General features: G+C 46.0%; 1 protein-coding gene across 4 annotated transcripts in view; it reads right to left on the bottom strand.

Moving 5' to 3' along the window:
• The window catches only part of LOC144499841 (CRACD-like protein), a 200,891-nt gene that overhangs the window by 54,285 nt on the left and 128,560 nt on the right, over window positions 1–18,046 (bottom strand). For all 4 annotated transcript variants that reach the window (XM_078222377.1, XM_078222375.1, XM_078222376.1 and 1 more), the window contains exons 4-5: window positions 10,420–10,558; window positions 4,107–4,268 (exon numbers count right to left, since the gene is read on the bottom strand). In XM_078222377.1, coding sequence (XP_078078503.1) covers window positions 4,107–4,268; window positions 10,420–10,558 — 301 coding nt within the window. The remainder of the gene's footprint in view (window positions 1–4,106; window positions 4,269–10,419; window positions 10,559–18,046) is intronic.

The following is an 18,046-nucleotide window of genomic DNA, read 5'->3' as shown; positions in this document are numbered from 1 at the left end:
TAGTGCGCAAGAAACAATACTCCTCACTGTTTGCCAATACATGTGACAATAATAAATCAAATCAAATCAAAAAACCTGTACACCTGTCATTCCCTGACATCAGTGCTCTCTGGTATCAGTCATCTGCATCTATAAATTCCCCTCTCATGTATGCAACTTAATAAATCGGGACTAAGAGCTAATAGCTGGGAAGGTTTGTTTCTCTTTCATGAAAACTGGAACAAGACTGAGAGCGATGTGTGTCTGAAGACAATTTTAGAGTAAAGCAGTAAGTCATTGAAAATGAGATGTAATTAAATAAAAGACAGGACGTGGGAGCACACAACCTCTTGGCTGGATGGGAACTAACGAGAATTGATGAGTTCAAGTGTGTTGTAGTGAGTAAATATTGAGCAACTCAGTAATATGGTGCTCAGTCGCTCTTTGCCTCTCTACGCACATCCAGCCTGTTAGTTATATCCTCATGAAAAAAAGAAAATGCAAAGCGGCTGTCAGTGGCTGACAAGAGATGGGACAAGTTAATGATGCGAATCGATACCTTCTGTTAGCATGAAAGGTTTTTATCCAAATCTGTCACTTCACTTTTCGAAATGGACAGGTTGTGAATTTCTCTTTTCACATTGAGGTGCAGGGGTCCCCAGAGTGTGCCATCCTCTGGCATTTTGTGTTAACTGTCTAAGATTCATCTTGATCCGTTTTTTTTGACAAACGCTCCGATTTTCTCCCCTCGCTGCCTCTCCTTTCCTCAAAGCACTTTGACTTTGGACAATACTTTGGAAAATTTTCAGACTGCAGACCAGTTACCAGCGGTGTACCGCAGGGATCAGTGCTGGGTCCTCTGCTATTTGTGATTTTTATCAATGACTTAGAGGAGGGGGCTGAAGGGTGGGTCAGTAAATTTGCAGATGACACCAAGATTGGTGGAGTAGTGGATGAGGTGGAGGGCTGTTGTAGGCTGCAAAGAGACATTGATAGGATGCAGAGCTGGGCCGAAAAATGGCAGATGGAGTTTAACCCTGATAAGTGCGAGGTGATTCATTTTGGGAGGACAAATTTGAATGCGGATTACAGGGTCAACGGCAGGGTTCTGAGGAATGTGGAGGAACAGAGAGATCTTGGGGTTCATATCCACAGATCTCTGAAGATTGCCACTCAAGTGGATAGAGCTGTGAAGAAGGCCTATAGTGTGTTAGTGTTTATTAACAGGGGGTTTGAGTTTAAGAGCCGTGGGGTTATGCTGCAACTGTACAGGACCTTGGTGAGACCACGTTTGGAATATTGTGTGCAGTTCTGGCCACCTCACTATAAGAAGGATGTGGAAGCGCTGGAAAGAGTGCAGAGGAGATTTACCAGGATGCTGCCTGGTTTGGAGGGTAGGTCTTATGAGGAAAGGTTGAGGGAGCTAGGGTTTTTCTCTTTAGAGCAGAGGAGGATGAGAGGCGACTTAATAGAGGTTTATAAGATGATGAGGGGGATAGATAGAGTGGACGGTCAGAGACTATTTCCTCGGGTGGATGTAGCTGTTACTAGGGGGCATAACTATAAGGTTCATGGTGGGAGATATAGGAGGGATGTCCGAAGTAGGTTCTTTACTCAGAGAGTGGTTGGGGTGTGGAATGGACTGCCTGCTGTGATAGTGGAGTTGGACACTTTAGGAACTTTCAAGCGGTTATTGGATAGGCACATGGAGCACACCAGAATGATAGGGAGTGGGATAGCTTGATCTTGGTTTCAGACAAAGCTCGGCACAACATCGAGGGCCGAAGGGCCTGTACTGTGCTGTACTGTTCTAATACAGAAAAATGGGGGCGATCAGATCAGCTGTCCAGTTTTATATCTGTCCTCATATTCACAAGTGAATATAATTTGTAATACTGTGTCCAATTCTGGTCATGACACTACCAGAAGAACGTGGAGGCTTTGGAGAGAGTGCAGCAAAGGTTTACCAGGATGTTGCCTGGTATGGAGGGTATTGGCTATGAGGAGAGATTGAATAAACTGGGATTGTTCTCCCTGGAAAGACGGAGGCTGAGGGGCAACCTGATAGAAGTTTATAAAATTATGAGAGGTATAGAAAGGGTGAATAGTTGGAAGCTTTTTCCCAGGGCAGAAATGACAATTACAAGGGAGCACAAGTTCAAGATAAGGGGGTAAAGGTTCGGTAGAAATGTGCGGGGGAAGTTTTTTACACAGAGGGTGGTGGGGGCCTGGAATGCACTGCCAAGTGAGGTGGTTGAGGCAGATACGTTAGTGACATTTAAGACTTATCTTGATAGACATATGAACAAACGGGGAATAGAGGGATATAAGCGGTTGGTTTAGATAGGTAAACGTGATTGGCACAGGCTTGGAGGGCCGAAGGGCCTGAATCTGTGCTGTACTATTCTTTGTTCTTTGTAATGGGTGGCTGGTCAGAATTCAGATATTTCACACGGTCATCTAAAATTAAAGTGACCTCCATTGACTCCCTGCTGGGGTAGAGTTCCATAGATGCACCACTCGATCTCTCCCGATTAATAGGAGGAATGGTTCCATGACCTGGTCCTTTGGGACGTACACTGCCCCTGATCTACTGAGCTGCACTTCCAGAAATGAAGACAAAATACTGCAGATGCTGGAATCTGAAACAAAAACAGAAAATGCTGGAAAATCTCAACAGGTCTGACAGCATCCATCAGACCATCTGACGAAGGGTCACCCAGACTCGAAACACTGACTCTGTTTCTCTCTCCACAGGTGCTGTCAGACCTGCTGGGATTTTCCAGCATTTTCTGTTTGCACTTCCTGAAAGCTTTGTTACGCACGGCGAACGCTGGAATCTTCCTTCCTGGAGTCAAAGTTCAATGGTGGGTGCAGAAGTGGGAGTGGGGGGGGGGGGGGGGGGGGGGGGAGTGGGGAAGGCACAATGCTGCACTGTTCAGCTCATTAAACATGCACTCAAGAGGGGTTAGTCAATTCTCACAGCTGGGACAGGCGGGAAGTGACTGTCCCCATCGTTACCTCATGGGGGTCCGGGCACCATAATTGAAGAGGGCTTCGAAAGACTGCACTGTCCCTTCCCCATTTGTCCAGCCGCTGCTTCAACCTTCCTCGCTGCCGCTCCCCCACCCTTCCCTGGTCATCCTCTACACAACGTGTACTGTCACCACCCCGTCTCAAGCAGAGGTTGTCATTTACAGACACTCCCCAGAGAGACAGAGCAAAGGCAACTCACCGATAACCATGGGAACATTCTACCCTGTCAGGTGCAGATGAAATGTCAGCATTCTATTACCAACTCGAGAACAGCTTCTTCCCTGTTGCCACCAGACAGATCTACCCTCAAATGGCTGCTACGAGAGGACACAGGTTTAAGGTGCTGGGGGGTAGGTACAGAGGAGATGTCAGGGGTAAGTTTTTCACTCAGAGGGGGTGGGTGAGTGGAATCGGCTGCCGTCAGTGGTGGTGGAGGCAAACTCGATAGGGTCGTTTAAGAGACTTCTGGATGAGTACATGGGACTTAATAGGATTGAGGGTTATAGGTAAGCCTATATATAAGCCTAGGTAGGTTGGGACATGACCGGCGCAACTTGTGGGCCGAAGAGCCTGTTTGTGCTGTATTTTTTCTATGTTCTACCCTATATTAAGCTGATCTTTCTTTACACCCTCGCTGTGACTGTAACACTATATTCTGCACCCTCTCCTTTCCATCTCCCCTATGTACTCTATGAATGGTATGCTTAGTCTGTATAGTGTGCAAGAAACAATACTTTTCAATGTATCCCAATACATGTGACAATAATAAATCTAATCGATCAATTCAATTCATTAGCGGGTGTCTAATGTGGAGTGGGAGTTTAATTCCAATCAGCTGGCTGTTTAATGAGTGTGCAATCCTAACAAAAGGGTTTCCCAACATTGTTAACCCACTTCTAATGCACTGGGAACATAACTGCTAAAGTTCATCCCACTGTCAGGTTAACCCCCACCCCCCCCCCAACCACCACACCACTCACCAAGCTTCCCAGTCCACGGCGGGCCTGGAACATTCCGCCCACGGTCACTGCCGAATTGTCAGTCTATTGCAATGACAATGATGACTGCTGTCTGACAATGAGAGCTCTTACCTTGGCTAGATAGCTGCGTGCTAAGGCTTCATGTAGAGGCGAGCTTTCTGGAGGACTCCGTGGTAATCCATCATCTTCAGAACTAGCACTGGCATCCTCCGTCTTCTTTGCTGGAACCGACATGGGAGGCGGTCCCAGTTTAATGTTTTCTTGTACCTTTAGCTGTAATAAATAGAAAAAAGGAATCCATATGGATTTTTTTTCAGGAATTAAATGTTGGATTATCAGTGAGAACACGGACAGGTCAATTGCTGTACGCATCACCGCTCTTACGAACATCTTTTAATCAGTTACAGTCAGTTGCATGTGCAAGCTAATCGATCATAGAGCTGCCATTAGGTAAAACAGTTCAGAGCGAATAGCTTCCACTAACACCACTGCTGCGGTGATGTTCAGTGACAGTGGATCAAGAATAGGGTACGAGTGGAGGTGTAAAAGAAAGTTCACAGATGTTAAAAAAGGCATTTACTGCCCTATTTTGCTAGTTCCCACTGGCTATCCCACGTGGATAGGAGCAAGAGGGAGGTTTGATCGAGTGTCAAACATGATACACATGACTGCAAAGCAGGCACAAAGCTTAATGAGAAAGACCATTGAACCTCACTGGGACACCCACGCTTCCACTCTTGGTTTATTGTCAAAGAACAGTACAGCACAGGAAACAGGCCCTTCGGGTCTCCTTGGAATTCTGAATGAAAATGCACAAACCATTTCACATCATTTCATAGAATTCCTACAGTGCAGAAAGTGGCCACTCAGGCCATCGTGTTTGCACCGACAATAATCCCACCCAGGCTCTATCCTGATAACCCCATGTACTAACCCTGCAAATCCCCCTGACACTAAAGGGCAATTTAGCAGAGCCAATCCACCTAACCTGCACATCTCTTGGTTGTGGGAGGAAACTGGGACACCCAGGGGAAACCCACGCAGATATCGGGAGAAGGTCCTGACTCCACGCAGACAGGCCGGAATTGAACCTGGGTCCCTGGCGCTGTGAGGCTGCAGTGCTAACCACTGTGCCACCTTGCTGCCCCAACTTGTAGCATCTTGCAACGGTATGCTAGCCTGGACTGTGATCACTTTGGTTCTAAGTGGATCAAACATGATGCATCTTCCAGTCTCCCTCATACATTTGCTTCAGCTGGATAGCAATTTAGATAAAAAACAAAGTTGGGAAAAACTAAAACTCTGAACTTGCCCGCATTGATTCTTTCTGGGTGTTCAACAGGCCTCCCGCATCCCAACATCATTGAAGAAGCACTTTCATCACAGAGACTCCAGGATCTAGATATTCCGAGAAGCATAACGGCTATTTGAATCATCGATAGTCACGGGTGAGGTGCCTGAAGATTGGAGAGTGGCAAATGTTGTGCCTTTGTTTAAAAAGCGCTGCAGGGAAAAGCCTGGGAACTACAGGCCAGTGAGCCTCACATCTGTGGTGGGTAAATTGTTGGAAGGTATTTTGAGAGACAGGATCTACAGGCATTTAGAGATGCAAGGACTGATTAGGAACAGTCAGCATGGCTTTGTGAGTGGAAAATCATGTCTCACAAATTTGATTGAGTTTTTTGAAGGGATAACAAGAAGGTAGATGAGGGCAGTGCAGTTGATGTTGTCTACATGGACTTTAGCAAGGCCTTTGACAAGGTACCACATGGTAGGTTGTTGCATAAAGTTAAATCTCACGGGATCCAGGGTGAGGTATCTAAATGGATACAAAATTGGCTTCTTGACAGAATGGGGAAATGCCGGCGTTGGACTGGGGTAAACACAGTAAGGAGTCGAACAACACCGGGTTAAAGTCCAACAGGTTTATTTGGTAGGAAACGCCACTAGCTTTCGGAGCGCTGTTCCTTCGTCAGATGGAGTGGAAATCTGCAGATTGTTACTGGCACACCGGCCCGGATTCTGGGGGCGGTGAGGCTCGGAGAACGGCATTCTCCGTTGGCCTCGGGTGGGTTCGTATGAACCTCGGGCGGACGTGCCAGTAAAATCCCGCCCTGTATATCCTTTGCCATCCTGTGTTTGGGATTGTTTACAAGCTGAATTTATTGCCCATGCTTAACAAATCCGTTCCAAACTTGAATCACTCTCAATATCATGAATGGGGAAACATCTGTCATTTAGAATGAGCCTATCTCCGTAAAAAGAAATTCAGTTCATTACTCCGCGCAAGCGGCTTGCTGGGACTTGTTCTTGATCTAACCACAGCTTCCTGCACAATGAATCCTCCTGTTTACTGAGTGCTGCACACAGGTGCCCTGTCAACTTGGCCATCCATTCCTCTTTAAATATTGTGACTTCAATGGGTGTCGGGCACGGGGTCACTTCAGCTAATGGAAGGTAAATCACAAGCTGTGCAGTTGCATTTTCTACTGCACTTCGAGTAACTGCAGATTGGGTATTGGGGGGAAATAACATTAACAGCCCTGAACAAGGTAGATTCAGATACACTGGTTCATCCATCTGTTTCCAGTGATTTAACAATATAATCACTGAGGGTCCACCAGTCTCTGTTTAATGTTCTGCTAATATGGATATATCAAGATGAGTCTTATGTAGTATTGTGAAATATGGAATCGAGTAGCACTGTATACTAGTTAGAGATCATTTTAAAAAATTTGTTCGTGGGACATGGCTGGCTGGCCAGCATTTATTGCCCATCCCTAGTTGCCCGAGGGCAGTTGAGAGTCAACCACATTGCTGTGGCTCTGGAGTCACATGTCGGCCAGACCAGGTAAGGATGGCAGATTTCCTTCCCTAAAGGACATTAGTGAACCAGATGGGTTTTTCTGACAATCGACAATGGTCATCAATATATTCTTAATTCCAGATATTTTTTATTGAATTCAAATTCCACCATCTGCTGTGGTAGGTTTTGAAACTGGATCCCCAGAACATTAGCTGAATTTCTGGATTAATAGTCTAGGATAATACCACTAGACCATTGCTCTCAAAGTAATGGTGAGACTAATGCTGCTTGCTCTCATTGAGGCACATATGCTACAGCAACTTCAGATGAGGGACAGATACGGAGAACAAGGTGAAGATCCAACACTTGCTGTCCGAGATGCACTGCTCCGCCATTCACTTTGCGAAAAGACAATCTTGCTGCCACCCTCAATCTTGCTTGCAGCAAAGTTGCAGCAGTTCCCACAGCAAGTTAAGTCTCATCATTTCAAGTTTAAGTACCTCTTTATTCATATTCATAGAATCCCTACAGTGCAGAAGGAGGTCATTCAGCCCAGTGAGTCTGCCATCCTTACTTGGTCTGGCCTACATGTGACTCCAGAACCACAGCAATGTGGTTGATTCCCAACTGCAGAGCATCTTACCCAGGCCCTCTCCCCTGTAGCCCCACACATTTAATGTGGCTAATCTATATAATTTACACATTAAGGAGCAATTTAGCACGGCCAATCCACCTAACCTGCACATCTTTGGACTGTGGGAGGAAGCCCACGCAGACACAGGGAGAACGTGCAAACTCCACACAGACAGTCACCAAAGGCCGAATTGAACCTGAATCCCTGGAGCTACTGGACAGCAGTGTTAACCACTGTGACACCATGCCACCCCATGATGTGGTAAATATTAATTACTACAGCCTATTGAATACCAAAAATTAACTGTGAAAATTGTGAAGTCTCATTTCCTCAGGGATTAATTGTTGTTGAAGATTTCAAAAGTGAAAATTTAAATGCCTTTTTTTAAACTTGTCCTTTCTGCTCCTTTTTCCTTTATTTTAATCCAATCAGTCATTCCCTCTCTCCATTCCTTTTCTGTATCTGATTTGACTCTTCACAGCGGTCTGTAGAGTTTTTGAGGGTGAAACTGTCAGCGTTTACAGTCATGACCCCTCTGAAACAGACCGTAACTTGCCAAATTAGCTTTCTGTGACTCAGCGCTCCACAACAGACTGCATTGCGGAAACCAACAACCCCCCCCTCCCCTCCCCAATACGCATTACTGCTTGTGGGATCTTTCTGTGCACATATTGCCTACTGTGTTTCCTACATCATAATGGCAACTACAGTTCAAAACAACTTCAATGGCTGTAAACCGCTTTGAGGCCCCTACTGGTCATGAAAAGTGCTCTCCAAAGGCAAGTTTTGTTTTACAGATGTGCAAGGACAAGCAGATGTCGTTCGATGCCCCGCCTCTACAAAATCCAGATGCATTTTTTTTTAACCAAAAGAGAAAATGCTGGAAAATCTCAGCAGGTCTGGCAGCATCTGTAAGGAGAGAAAAGAGCTGACGTTTCGAGTCCAGGTGATCTTTTGTCAAAACTAAAAGGCATAGAAAGTGGAAGATATTTATGCTGCAGGGGGAGGGAATGAAAGATGAGTCATTGCCACAAAAACCAGGGGAAAGACTGCTAATGGCAGTCCATAGAGAGAATAGAAGATGCGACTGGCCAAATCAGAGGGTAAACTGTGACATTTTTTTTTGGTTGCATGGGAAAGTGTGGCTTGTTTCATTCCTAGGTACCTGGTGATACTTAGGTGATGTTATTATTAAGAATAATTAAGGGCGGCACAGTGGCACAGTGGTTAGCACTGCTGTCTCACCGTGCCAGGGACCTGGGTTCAATTCCGGCCTTGGGTCACTGTCTGTGTGGAGTTGAACATTCTCCCCGTGTCTGCGTGGGTTTCCTCTGGGTGCTTTGGTTTCTGCCCACAGTCCAAAGATGTGCGGATTGCTAAGTTGACCTTAGTGTCAGGGGGATTAGCAAGGTAAATATGCGGGGTTATGGGAATAGGGCATGGGTGGGTTTGTGATTGGTGCAGACTCGATGGGCCGAATGGCCTCCTTCTGTACTGTAGGGATTCTATGAATCCATGGGTTTATTCAACTTTACTGCTGCTTGATCTGGCAGTGTTAGGGGGGGCAGGGTTGAGGAGGGAGGGGCCATTTGGCCTAAGGTTACGCTCATTTTCAGACTGCCATCTATTATACACACAATGTTTTATAAACACACGAATACGTTTGTTCCATTGCTTGTCAAAATTCAGATTTCTTTTATTACGTGACCCCTCGCGTCCCGCTTCACCCTGTCGTCTGAGTTCTAAATAATCTTCTGAGCGCCGTCTTAGCCACAGGGGCCTGGCAAGGTGAGCTCCTACCTCTGTCAATAAGCCTGATCCCAGGAGAACTGTCAGGAGGCAAGCCGTTTGTAAGTAGACGCACTGGGAAATTACGTCAAAAGAAAACTGTCAATAAGGGCTATGCTAAATAATGCAATCGGAATGATATCCCAGCTCTTCTCAAGTCGGGCAAGAGATTCTGCATTCTTCTTATTCCCCTCCCCCACCAACCTAAATAATGGCAGTCCTTGTGTGGTTTTTTGTTTGCAAACTGAACATAATACAGCAAGATGACATTACTGGGAAGTAGGTCTGTGATGATAAGGATTAATATTGACAGAGCAATCACAGCAGTGTATAACCATTGCGAGCTCGCTGTCTCCAGGTCAGAGTCAATCTCCATTGTTGGGGGCACCCATTTTCCCTCAGCTTGGATTACAATTCCCGCCATGCTCAGAAATGATGATTGTGGTAAATGGGAAAATAATATGGTAGGATTATCAGAAGTGTCAGGTTACACCTCCGCGATGGTAATATTGTAACCATCGCACAGGCAGCGCTAGCGGCATTCTTTGAATCGAGCTAAAAAGCTACTGTTAAAGTCTATTGATTAGTCACAGGTAAGGTTTACATTAACACTGCAATGAAGTTACTGTGAAATTCCCCTAGTCGCCACAGTCCGGCGCCTGGGGGCCTCAAAGCGGTTTACAGCCATTGAAGTTGTTCGGGTACACTGAGGGAGAATTTAGCATGACCAATGCACCTAACCAGCACGTCTTTCAGGCTGTGGGAGGAAACTGGAGCACCTGGAGGAAACCCACACAGACACGGGGAGAACGTGCAGACTCCGCACAGACAGTGACCCAAGCCGGGAATCAAACCTGGGTCCCTGGTGCTGTGAGACAGCAGTGCTAACCACTGTGCCATCGTGCCGTCCCTGTTGCAGTTTGGCTTTCATTGTAATCTACACAATAAACACAGCATGAGTCCTAATCACCGGTCAATAAACTACAATAATTCTTGCTGAAAAGAGCACGTGGATAGACATCAGACAAGGACAGGGAATGACGTCCCACCAACCAGAGAGGTTCACAGGGTCTTGTTGACTACAGACTCACAATAGACAGTGGCCACAAACGCGAATGCTTCAAAAAAAAATTCAATGGCATTTATTGAGCCAGATGATAAAGCGCATTTGCACACAGATATTACTTGTTCATTACCTGTAAAGCTTTGATAGGCTCTGATACAGTCTCCTGAGAAAACACTCGCACGGGCTTGGCAGGCTGTTGCACAGATGTGTCTGGGATGAAGATGCTGTCGTGTGACAGTGCCCTGGTTCCCAAGATACTCTTGTAGGCTCTGCAAGGGGAAACAAACAAGACCGCTGTACCGGAGACCAGATGCTGTAGCTACACAAAGAGTCAACAATATTGTGCTGAGATCATTTGTTCCATTACCCACACACACACACTCAGTGGTCACCAGAAGATTAAGGGAATTCAGCACTGGAATATTAAGGCTAACCATGTTTCGTGCCACTAAACACTTAGAGCCGAGCGAAAACATTACGTTCAACTCCCTTTGCCGTTGGTATTTTGAACACATTTGGACATTTCAGGGGTTTAAACCCAAAGGCTGTGCCATTTTTATGTGCTGGAAATCGAAATATTGTAAGAAGCTCGCAAAATTCCATATCGGTAAGGCAAATACTGGAATACAAGAGCAGCATCCATCTAGATAGGACAATGTGATCGGCGCAGGCTTGGAGGGCCGAAGGGCCTGTTCCTGTGCTGGACTGTTCTGTGTTTAAACATGAGAATAGAAGTAGAATGCTGCAGATCTGAAATAAAAGTCTTGGAAAAATTCTACTCTGGAGATAGAAAAAGAGGGTGGGATTCTCCGGCCGTGCATTCCCCAAGACCGGAAATTCCTGCCAAACTCAACGGAACTTTCAATGGTCCGCCAAATTTCCTGTCCCGCCTGATACGATTCCTGTGGCGGGAAAGGCGGGAAATTTCAGGCCAGAGTTTCGAGTCCAAGAACAAAGAAAATTCCGGCACAGGAACAGGCCCTTCGGCCCTCCAAGCCTGCACCGACCATGCTGCCCGACTGAACTAAAACCCTCTACTCTTCCGGGGACTGCATCCCTCTATTCCCATCCTATTCATGTATTTGTCAAGACACCCCTTAAAAGTCACTATCGTATCTGCTTCCACCATCTCCAACTTGACTCTTCTTCAGAGCTGATAAAAGAGAAATCCACCAATAAAAAAGACAATAAAAATGACTCTGCTTCTGTTTGCCCTGAATTGCTGCAGCGATAACTTATCCAGACTCTGACAGAACACAGCGGCTGGGTGACATGCTCTCAGAATGAACCTTTTTGATCCACCGCACTGCTCTGAGCTATTGGAGAATGGCCTTCCAGCTGCTGGAACCATTCTTAGGAGGGAGTGTGGCAACTCCAGGAGATTCAAAGAGGATGGCCAGAATTTGATTTGATTTGATTTGATTCATTATTTTTACAGGTATTAGTATACATGAAAAGTATTGGTTCTTGCACGCTATACAGACAAAGCATACCGTCCATAGAGAAGGAAAGGAGATGGTGCAGAATGTAGTGTTACAGTCATAGCCAGGGTGTAGAGAAAGATCAACTTAATGCAAGGTAAGTCCATTCAAAAGTCTGATAGCACCAGGGAAGGAGCTGTTTTTGAGTCGGTTGGTACGTGATCTTAGACTTTTGTATCTTTTTCCCGACGGAAGAAGGTGGAAGAGAGAATGTCCGGGGTGCGTGGGGTCCTTGATTATGCTGGCTGCTTTTCTGAGGCAGCGGGAAGTGTAGACAGAGTCAATGGATGGGAGGCTGGTTTGAGTCATACACAGTAAGAAGTTTAACAACACCAGGTTAAAGTCCAACAGGTTTATTTGGTAGCAAAAGCCACACAAGCTTTCGGAGCTCTTAGCCCCTTCTTCAGGTGAGTGGGAATTCTGTTCACAAACAGAGCTTATAAAGACACAGACTCGATTTACATGAATAATGGTTGGAATGCGAATACTTACAACTAATCAAGTCTTTAAGAAACGAAACAATGTGAGTGGAGAGAGCATCAAGACAGGCTAAAAAGATGTGTATTGTCTCCAGACAAGACAGCCAGTGAAACTCTGCAGGTCCACGCAACTGTGGGAGTTACAAATAGTGTGACATGAACCCAATATCCCGGTTGAGGCCGTCCTCGTGTGTGCGGAACTTGGCTATCATAGCTAATATATTGGCTAATATATCCACAATATATGATAGCCAAGTTCCGCACACACGAGGACGGCCTCAACCGGGATATTGGGTTCATGTCACACTATTTGTAACTCCCACAGTTGCGTGGACCTGCAGAGTTTCACTGGCTGTCTTGTCTGGAGACAATACACATCTTTTTAGCCTGTCTTGATGCTCTCTCCACTCACATTGTTTCGTTTCTTAAAGACTTGATTAGTTGTAAGTATTCGCATTCCAACCATTATTCATGTAAATTGAGTCTGTGTCTTTATAAGCTCTGTTTGTGAACAGAATTCCCACTCACCTGAAGAAGGGGCTAAGAGCTCCAAAAGCTTGTGTGGCTTTTGCTACCAAATAAACCTGTTGGACTTTAACCTGGTGTTGTTAAACTTCTTACTGTGTTTACCCCAGTCCAACGCCGGCATCTCCACATCTTGAGTCATACAGTCATGGAGGTTTACAGCATGGAAACAGGCCCTTTGGCCCAACTTGTCCATGCCGCCCAGTTTTTGCTACTAGGCTGGTCCCAATTGCCCACATTTGGCCCATATCCCTCTATACCCATCTTACCAATGTAATTGTCTAAATGCTTTCGAAAAGACAAAATTGTACCCGCCACTGGCAGCTTGTTCCAGACACTCACCACCCTCTGTGTGATGGACTTGGAGTGGGCGAGGGGCGGACAATGGGAAGGTCTGTTGACTTGGGCAGCATTTCACGGTTTTGGGATGAGTGAGGCCGTAAAACCCCACCCGATAAGTCATACCGAGCAGCATTCCCACCCAATAAAGCCCCAGGAAAGGCTCCAAGGAAGGGCTATAATCAACAGAAAACAGCAGGTCACAGAGTGAAGGCTGTTTCCAACATTAACAACTCTTCCACAATATATTAGAGCAAACCATTCTCAGAAAGAGAGCCAAAAGGTTTGTATATTCAATTCTACTGACCACAATAACTTTGTTAGGACTTAAGCTTAATTCCCTATTTTCTAAGTATTCCAATAAGCTGAACCTACTCTGAGCAAAATAAATTCCTCCATCTCAATATAACTTTGAACGACGTTTTAAAAATGCGATCACTTTACAGAATCACAGAATTGTTGTGGTGCAGTAGGGAGCCATTCGGCCCATCATGTCTGTACTGGCTCTCCAGTGAATGAGTAGTTCATCCTAGTGTCGTTCTCCCCAGAACGCTGCTGCACATTGTTCCTTTTCAATTCCCTTTTCAATGCCTCATTTGAACCTGCCTCCACTGCACGTTAACCATTTGCAATAAGTTTACAAATTTCAGTAAGACTGGGGTTTTCCACCCTCATCCCCCGTGGGGGTAGCGGGGGTGGTTTCAGCGATGCAGGCAGCTTGCCATTGATCACCGGTGGGATCTTCCAGTCCCGCCAAAGTCAATGGCCGCATCGCTGGGGAAACCACTGCGTTGGGGGTAGGAGGGGACGGGTGTTGCCTTCGGCAGGACCGGAAGATGCCACTGGTGAGAGGGGTGGGAAAATCCATGATATGGGATTGTCAATTTAGGACTAAAATGTGGAAAAATCCCTTCACTCAAAGGGTAGTGCACCTGTGGAATTCTCGGTTTGTCTATTCAATTCTTCTGGAAGCCAAGACACGGAATAGATTCAGCAAAGCGATAGATAATTTTTAAGATTTTAATAGCATCAAGGGGTACTGGGAGAAAGCGGGAATATGGCATTGAGATAGAGGATCAGCCAGGATTATATTGAATGGCAGGTCAGGCTCGAAGGGCTGAATGGCCTACTCCTGCTCCTGGTTCCGAAGATCCCACAAAAGAAAAAAACTTGCATTTATATAGCGCCTTTCATGACCACTGGACCTTACAAAGCACTTTCCAGGAAATGAAGCATTTCTGAAGTGCCGATATTGGCCAAGATATCAGGGATAACTCCCCTGCTCTCTTTCAGAATCGTGCCACGCCATTTCTTCTCTATCCTCCTGAGAGAGCAGACAGGGTCTCAATTTAACATCTCATCCAAAAGACAGCACCTCCAGCAGCGCGGCAGTCATAGAATCATAGATTCCCTACAGTACAGAAAGAGGCTATTCGGCCCATCGTGTCTGTACCGACCACAATCCTACCCAGGCCCTATTCCCGTAACCTTCATTTACCCAGCTAATCTCCCGACACTACAGCCAATTTACCATGGCCAATCAACTTAACCCGCACAACTTTGGACTGCGGGAGGAAACCGGAGCTTCCGATCCTTCAATGCTGCCACGCAAACCATCCAATGTGACTTTTGTGCTTAAGTCCTGGAGCAGGGCTTGAACCTGGAGCCTTGTGACACACGAACAAGAGTGCTGTCACAGCAGGCACCACTTTAACAGGAGGGAGATGGAGTGTGGTCAATTCTTACTCCACTCCAACACATAAAAACAGCTTATTTGGTCATTATCACTTGTACTCATGGGAGATTACTGTGCACAAGGGCCGTGCTGTTTCCTTTATTTGGCACATTTTAATACAGAACAAGATTTAGGTGGTGGTAAAATGTGCGTTGAAGTATTCATAGAATACAATCATAGAATCCCTTCAGTGCAGACGGAGACCATTCAACCCACTGCATCTGCATCGACTCTCCAACAGAACACCTTACCCAGGCCGAACCCCGCTTAGGACACTAAGGGGCAATTTAGCATGGCCAATCCGCCTAACCTGTACATCTTTGGAGTGTGGGAGGAAACCGGAGCACCCAGAGAAAACCCACGCAGACGCGGGAAAACGTGCAGACTCCGCACAATCACCCAAGGCTGGAATTGAACCCGGGTCCCTGGCACTATGAGGCAGCAGTGCTAAGCACTGTGCTGCCGTGTTGCCCCTTTGTTGGAACATTTGGTCATGCTCACTTGTTTATTCACCATTTCTTTCCAAACAAGCGACACAGAAGAAAATACATCCCATTTTTCAGAAATCACGCTTGGAAAGAAATGGGAATGCACTATTCTCAATTCACAATCACCGTACACATGAATGATCACTTCAATCATTTTAGTACTAACTCCAATTTTGCTGTGTTATTTACATTACATTATTCATATTGTTGAAAACCTCCATTTCTTTTACAAGAAGAAACAACTTTGAATAAAACAGAGGGTGGTGGTTGATGGGAAATATTCATCCTGGAGTTCAGTTACTAGTGGTGTACCGCAAGGATCTGTTTTGGGGCCACTGCTGTTTGTCATTTTTAATAATGACCTGGATGAGGGCGTGGAAGGATGGGTTAGTAAATTTGTGGATGACACTAAAGTCGGTGGAGTTGTAGACAGTGCGGAGGGAAGTGGCAGGTTACAGAGGGACATAGATAAGCTGCGGAGCTGGGCTGACAGGTGGCAAATGGAGTTTAATGCGGAAAAGTGTGAGGTGATTCACTTTGGAAGGAGTAACAGGAATACAGAGTACTGGGCTAATGGTAAGATACTTGGTAGTGTGGATGGACAGAGGGATCTGGGTGTCCATGTGCATAGATCCCTGAAAGTTGGCACCCAGGTTGATAGGGTTGTTAAGAAGGTGTACGGTGTGTTAGCTTTTATTGGTAGAGGGACTGAGTTTCGGAGCCAGGAGGTCATGCTGCAACTGTACAAAACTCTGGTGCGGCCGCATTTGGAGTATTGCGTACAGTTCTGGCCGCCATATTATAGGAAAGATGTGGAAGTGTTGGAAAGGGTACAGAGGAGATTTACCAGGATGTTGCCTGGTATGGTGGGAAAATCGTATGAGGAAAGGCTGAGGGGCTTGAGGTTGTTTTTGTTAGAGAGAAGAAGGTTAAGAGGTGACTTAATAGAGGCATACAAGATGATCAGAGGATTAGATAGGGTGGATAGTGAGAGCGTTGTTCCTCGGATGGTATTGGCTAGCACGAGGGGACATAGCTTTAAATTGAGGGGTGAGAGATATAGGACAGATGTTAGAGGTAGGTTCTTTACTCAAAGAGTAGTAAGGGCGTGGGATGCCCTGCCTGCAGCAGTAGTGGACTCGCCAACATTAAGGGCATTCAAATGGTTATTGGATAAACATATGGATGATATTGGAATAGTGTAGATTAGAGGGGCTTTAGATTGGTTTCACAGGTCGGCGCAACATCGAGGGCCGAAGGGCCTGCACTGCGCTGTAATGTTCTATGTTCAATGTAAAAGGAAGCAGACTGTAAACATGAATGAATTAGCAAGCTTGGGGGTGACAGTGAAGCCAGCTCGCTTCAGTGCCTGTGTATTAGGGTTAGGGTTTGTCTACTCCTTGTGAGAGACTTGACTCTCAGTCACCTTGTTTTAGTCCCAAGGCCTTGCAGTCCTGCTGCGGTGCCTTTTCCCACAGTGGGTTCAGCAGTCCATTTAGATCCCCGTTGACTTTGGAGGGCCTGGAAGATCCCGCTAATGGGAGGGCCCAATAAATCCTGCCCTGGGTTCGGATAATCTACATTCCCTGATGCACGTTGCACTGCCTAAGACCATAAAATATAGGAGCAGAATTAAGCCACTTGGCCCATCGAGTCTGCTCCACCATTCAATCATGGCTAATAAGTTTCTCAACCCCATTCTCCCACTTTACCCCCCGTAACCTTTGATCCATTTACCAATCAAGAACCTATCTCTGTCTTAAATATACTCTGTAAGAAGTCTCAGAACACCAGGTTAAAGTCCAACAGGTTTATTTGGTATCATGAGCTTTCGGAGCGCTGCTCCTTCATCAGGTGCATCCACCTGGCGTTGTAAGACTTCTTACTGTGCCCACCCCAGTCCAACACCGGCATCTCCACATCTTAAATATACTCAATGACCTGATCTCCACAGTCTTCTCTGGCAATGAATTCCACAGATTCACCACCCTCTGGCTGAAACATTTCCTCCTCAGCTCGGTTCTACAGGGTTGTCCCTTTATTCTGAGGCTGTGCCCTTGGATACTAGTCTCTCCTACTAATGGAAACATCTTCCCCACGTCCACTCTATCCAGGCTTTTCAGTATTCTGTAATTTTCAATGAGATCCCCCCCTCCCCCCCCGCCACCCCCCGCCCCTCCCCACCCCAATCCTTCTAAACTCCATCAAGTACAGACCCAGAGTTCTCAGACGCTGCTCATACATCAAGCTTTTCATTCCCGGGGTCATTCTATCTGTTGATAGCTTGAACAGCAGACATTTCCTTTGGAACGGGAAAGGGGTTAACCCAGCCCACCAGAAATAAGCGCCAGTCCCTTTTGGGGTTGGAAATGAGTTTGCGACGTGTGCCCAGCGTTTTGTGCTTGATCAAGACTGAACAAAATCCCTGAGACGCATCTAAATTTCGGTCGGTTCTACTGGGGCTGCGCAATCTGGGTAAGAAAGAAAAGCCATCCCATTAATTTACAAAGACAGCTCTTGCTGTCGCGTCATCTATAATGCAAAAATCAAAGTCTGATCATTAACTGAGAGCCGCGTAATGTCATTTGTGTGTGAAGGGTCGTGGACCATTTGCCATTTGAGTTGTACATTAGAGCAATCACATTGATTCACAAGCAGTTTAATATTTTACGGAGCATTGCTAAACACCTGAATAATTAACATTATTGAA

Source organism: Mustelus asterias, chromosome 10, assembly GCF_964213995.1.
Source record: "Mustelus asterias chromosome 10, sMusAst1.hap1.1, whole genome shotgun sequence".
NCBI lineage: Eukaryota > Metazoa > Chordata > Chondrichthyes > Carcharhiniformes > Triakidae > Mustelus > Mustelus asterias.
This window is presented reverse-complemented; position numbering and strand designations above follow the sequence as displayed.